This window comes from Mandrillus leucophaeus, unplaced genomic scaffold, assembly GCF_000951045.1.
Source record: "Mandrillus leucophaeus isolate KB7577 unplaced genomic scaffold, Mleu.le_1.0 Scaffold112, whole genome shotgun sequence".
Taxonomy (NCBI): Eukaryota; Metazoa; Chordata; class Mammalia; order Primates; family Cercopithecidae; genus Mandrillus; species Mandrillus leucophaeus.
Window position 1 is genome coordinate 1,730,984 of NW_012099432.1, and position 5,170 is coordinate 1,736,153.

Consider the following 5,170-nt stretch of genomic DNA (forward strand, 5'->3'; position numbering starts at 1 on the left):
TGTTAGCCAGGATGGTCTCGATCTCCTGACCTTGTGATCCGCCCGTCTCGGCCTCCCAAAGTGCTGGGATTACAGGCGTGAGCCACCGCGCCTGGCCAGAGACGGGGTTTCACCACATTGGTCAGGCTGGTCTCAAACTCCTGACATAAAGTGATTCGCCCACCTCAGCCTCCCAAAGTGCTGGGATTACAGGCTTGAGCCACCGTGCCCGGCCAAAGTTTTTTTTTTTTTTTGTGGCAATAAAGTCTCATTGTGTTACCCAGGCTAGCCTTACACTCCCAGAAAAAGTGATCCTCCTCCCTCAGCCTCCCAAAGTGCTGGGATTACAGGTGGGCTCCACTGTGCCTGTTCCTATCAGGAAGTTCTTTTCCACCCTGTTTTTCTGGGTGCCTCCTCTGGCTCAGCTGCACCCTGCAGGGTGACACGAGGGGATGGGGAGGCACTCTCGGTTCCATTGCCGGGTTTCCTCTGCCCCCCTGACCTTGCTCCCTGGGTCCCCAGGCTCCATCGCCTACCTCATCTTCACCAACCGGCACGAGGTCAGGAAGATGACGCTGGACCGGAGTGAGTACACCAGCCTCATCCCCAACCTGAGGAATGTGGTCGCTCTGGACACGGAGGTGGCCAGCAATAGAATCTACTGGTCCGACCTGTCCCAGAGAATGATCTACAGGTGAGCGTCGCCCCTGCCTGCAGCCTTGGCCCACAGATGAGATGAGGGCTCCCGGCCCTGACGCCCTCCTCTCCTCCTGCCTCAGCACCCAGCTTGACAGAGCCCACAGCGTCTCCTCCTACGACACCGTCATCAGCAGGGACCTCCAGGCCCCCGACGGGCTGGCTGTGGACTGGATCCACAGCAACATCTACTGGACCGACTCTGTCCTGGGCACTGTCTCCGTTGCGGATACCAAGGGTGTGAAGAGGAAAACGTTATTCAGAGAGAATGGCTCTAAGCCAAGGGCCATCGTGGTGGATCCTGTTCATGGGTGCGTATCTATGATGCTGAGGGGTGCAGAGGGAAGGGAGGGAGCAGGAAAGGGCTTCAGGAACTGGTTAATGGGCTGGGCATCGTGGCTCAAAGTGCCTGTAATCCCAGCACTTTGGGAGGCTGAGGAGGGTGGATCATCTGAGGTCAAGAGTTCAAGACCAGCCTGACCAACGTGGTGAAACCTCATCTCTACTAAAAATACAAAAATTAGCCGGGTGTGGTGACGTGCACCTGTAATCCCAGCTGCTCGGGAGGCTGAGGTGGGAGAATCACTTGAACCCAGGAGGCGGAGGTTGCAGTGAGCCAAGACAGCCCTGCTGCACTCCAGCCTGGGTGACAGAGCGAGACTCCGTCTCAAACGAACAAACAAAAAAAGAACTGGTTAGTGGTTAGTGGTTAGTGGTTAGTGGCTAGGCCCCAGAATGGTATCTTCCAAGCCCGTGGCTGACTCAGCAGCTCCTGGGACAAGGCACTCTGACCTGTGTCCCCTGGCAGGAAGCATCGCCCCTGCCGCCTGCCTGGCGTACTCTGTACCTGTCAGGCGACATCTGCCACCTGAGCACGTGAGAGGTGGCACCTCAGTTTCAGTGAGGCGCTGACAAGCCGGGATGCACACCGTCCTCACAGCCACCATCAGGAGGTGAATGTTCGGTCTCGGGCAGAGATCACTGGAGAAGGCACACTTGGTGTCCGGCAGGGGAAAGCAGGGAAGAGAGCATCATTTAGAGGGAACAGAACTTGCCTGCGGGGGAAGGTGGGCCCGCGAGGGCCAGCGTCCCTTTTTATTTTTATTTATTTATTTATTATTATTATTTTTTTTTTGAGATGGCGTCTCGCTCTGTCGCCCAGGCTGGAGTGCAGTGGCCGGATCTCAGCTCACTGCAAGCTCCGCCTCCCGCGTTCACGCCATTCTCCTGCCTCAGCCTCCCGAGTAGCTGGGACTACAGGCGCCCGCCACCTCGCCCGGCTAGTTTTTTGTATTTTTTAGTAGAGACGGGGTTTCACTGTGTTAGCCAGGATGGTCTCGATCTCCTGTCTTCGTGATCCGCCCGTCTCGGCCTCCCAAAGTGCTGGGATATTTTTTGTATTTTCAGTAGCGACTGGGTTTCACCATGTTGGCTAGGCTGGTCTTGAATGCCTAGCCTCAAGTAATCCGCCCACCTCAGCCTCCCGAAGAGCGGAGATTACAGGTGTGAGCCACTGTGCCCAACCCAACCCTGGATCTCTTTTAAACAAGACAATGCTCACTGTTGCCACAGAACAATGGGTGGGGTACGTGTGGCCCAGTGTGTTTGGCCACATAACTGCCAGGCCAGCGGGAAAGAGACTCCAGACTGTCTCCACTCAGATACAAATGTTGTGTGTGTTGTGTGTGTGTGTTCTGGTCTCATGTTTGTTTTTATCGTTTGTTTGTTTTGAGACAGGGTGTCGCTCTGTCACTGAGGCTGGAGCGCAGTGGCGCAGTCAGAACTCACTGCAGCCTCAAACCACCGGGATCAATCAATTCTCCCACTTCAGCCTCCCACGTAGCTGGAACCACAGGTGCACACCACTGCACCCAGCTAAATTATTTTATTTTTAGTAGAGATGAGGTCTCACTATGTTGTCCAGGCTGGTCTTGATCTCTTAGCCTCAAGCAATCCTCCTGCCTTGGCCTCCCAAAGTGTTGGGATTACAGGCGCAAGTCATTGTGCGTGGCTTGTGTTCTTATGTTTCTTCCTTTCTTTTTCTTTCGAGGTAGCGTCTCAGTCTGTCACCCAGGCTGGAGTGCAGTGGTGTGATCATAGCTCACTGTAGCCTCAGCTTCCTGGGCTCAAGCAATCCTCCGATTTCAGCCTCCTGGGCCTGGCCAGCATGGTGAAACCCCGTCTGTACTAAAAATACAAAAATGTAGCCAGGTGTAGTGGCGCGCGCCTGAAATCCCAGCTACGCGGGAGGCTGAGGCAGGAGAATCGCTTGAACCTGGAAGGTGGAGGTCGCAGCGAGCCGAGATCATGCCACAGAACTCCAGCTTGGGTGACAGAGACAGACTCTGTTTCAAAAAAACCCCAAACAAACCATATTTGGAGTTTGGGGTTCCCAGCAGGGCTGTTTACCAAGCCTGAGCCTGGCTGTTTCTGCCAGAATTCGTTGCACGTGTTGGCTGGGATCCTCCCCCACCCTCCAGCCTCACAGTTATTCTCTGTTCTCCCACCAGCTTCATGTACTGGACTGACTGGGGAACTCCCGCCAAGATCAAGAAAGGGGGCCTGAACGGTGTGGACATCTACTCGCTGGTGACTGAAAACATTCAGTGGCCCAATGGCATCACGCTAGGTATGTTCGCAGGACGGCTGTCCCAGCCAGGGCCGGACACAGGCTGAAGGACTGACGGGGGTCGACAGGTGGCTCTGGGACAAGCCCAAGCTGCTCCCTGAAGGTGTCCCTCTTTCTTTTCTTTGTTTTTTTCTTTTTTTGAGATGAGGTCTTGGTCTGTCACCCAGGCTGGAGTGCAGGGGCGCAATCGTAGCTCACTGCAGCCTCCACCTCTCAGACTCAAGTGATCCTCCTGCCTCACCCTCCTGAGTAGCTGAGACTACAGACACGTGCCACCACACAGACTAATTGTATTTTATTTTGGGGAAGAGACAAAGTCTTGTTATGTTGGCCTGGCTGGTCTCAAACTCCAGGGTGCAAGGGTCCCTGCCACCTCCGTCTTCCAAACTGCTAAGATGACAGGCGTGGGCCGCCGTACCCAGCCTCCCTGAGGTTTTTCTGACCTGCAGCTCCCCTACCTGCCTGTTGCAGAGGGCGTCACAGGGGAGGGGTTCAGGCTCACACATGGTTGGAGCTGCCTCTCCAGGTACCTCTGCTGGGTCCCTGGGGGGTTCTTCCTGCCTGGATCAGCGTGGCCAGGCCCGCAGGCCCCTCTGGGACTGGCATCGGCACGTGACCTCTCCTTATCCACTTGTGTGTTCTAGATTTCCCCAGTGACCGCCTCTACTGGGTTGACTCTAAACTTCACTCCATCTCAAGCATCAACGTCAACGGGGGCAACCGGAAGACTGTCTTGGAGGACGAAAAGAGGCTGGCCCACCCCTTCTCCTTGGCCATCTTTGAGGTGCGGCTTACGTACGAGATGCAAGAACTTAGATGGCAGATAGACACAGACTGTGTAGATCACTCAAGCCAAGACGAATGCGGAAAACTGGTCGTGACTAGGAGGAGGTCTTAGACCTGAGTTATTTCTATTTTCTTTTTTTTTTTTTTTTGAGACAGAGTTTCGCTCTTGTTGCCCAGGCTAGAATGCAATGGTGTGATCTCGGCTCACCGCAACCTCCACCTCCCAGGTTCAAGCAATTCTCCTGTCTTAGGCTCCCCAATAGTTGGGATTATAGGCATGGACCACCATGCCCGGCTAATTTTGTATTTTTAGTAGAGACAGGGTTTCTCCATGTTGGCCAGGCTGGTCTCGAACTCCTGACCTCAGGTGGTCCGCCTGCCTCTGCCTCCCAAAGTGCTGGCTGAGATTACAGGCGTGAGCCACCGCGCCTGGTGCTTTGTATTCTTTTTACTGAGAGCAGTGAAAGGCAGTGATCCTCGGTCACATGTGATCTTGGCTCTCAGGGCACATTTGACGATTTCTAGAGATTTTTTGGTTGTCACAAGTTGATGGGGAAGACTGTTGGCATGTAGTGGGTAGAGGCCAGTGACGTTGCTGAACGCCCAGAACAGAGAAGTAGCAGGCCCTAGATACAGCCACGATGGGGAAACCTGCTCTAAGGAAATGGCATTATTTTATAACCCCACGTTCCTGGCAGCATGATTACCCAGAGCCAAAAGTGGAGTCCCCCCAGGTCTGTTCGTCCATTTGCATTTTAGTAAAGGAATAGCTGAGGCCGGGTAATTTATAAAGAAAAGAGGTTTAAACTGGGCACGGCAACCTACGCCTATAATCCCAGAACTTTGGGAGGCTGAGGCAGGAGGATCACTTGAGTCCCAGAGTGCGAGACCAGCCTGGCCAACATGACGAAACCCTGTCTCTACAAAAAATACAAAAAGGGCCGGGTGCGGTGGCTCAAGCCTGTAATCCCAGCACTTTGGGAGGCCGAGATGGGCGGATCATGAGGTCAGGAGATCGAGACCATCCTGGCTAACACGGTGAAACCCCATCTCTACTAAAAAATACAAAAAACTAGCCGG

General features: G+C 54.2%; 1 protein-coding gene across 5 annotated transcripts in view; it reads left to right on the forward strand.

Annotated features, from left to right (window-relative positions):
• The window catches only part of LDLR (low density lipoprotein receptor), a 47,914-nt gene that overhangs the window by 23,266 nt on the left and 19,478 nt on the right, over nucleotides 1–5,170 (forward strand). For all 5 annotated transcript variants that reach the window (XM_011994749.1, XM_011994750.1, XM_011994765.1 and 2 more), the window contains 4 exons: nucleotides 502–673; nucleotides 759–986; nucleotides 3,186–3,304; nucleotides 3,949–4,088. In XM_011994749.1, coding sequence (XP_011850139.1) covers nucleotides 502–673; nucleotides 759–986; nucleotides 3,186–3,304; nucleotides 3,949–4,088 — 659 coding nt within the window. The remainder of the gene's footprint in view (nucleotides 1–501; nucleotides 674–758; nucleotides 987–3,185; nucleotides 3,305–3,948; nucleotides 4,089–5,170) is intronic.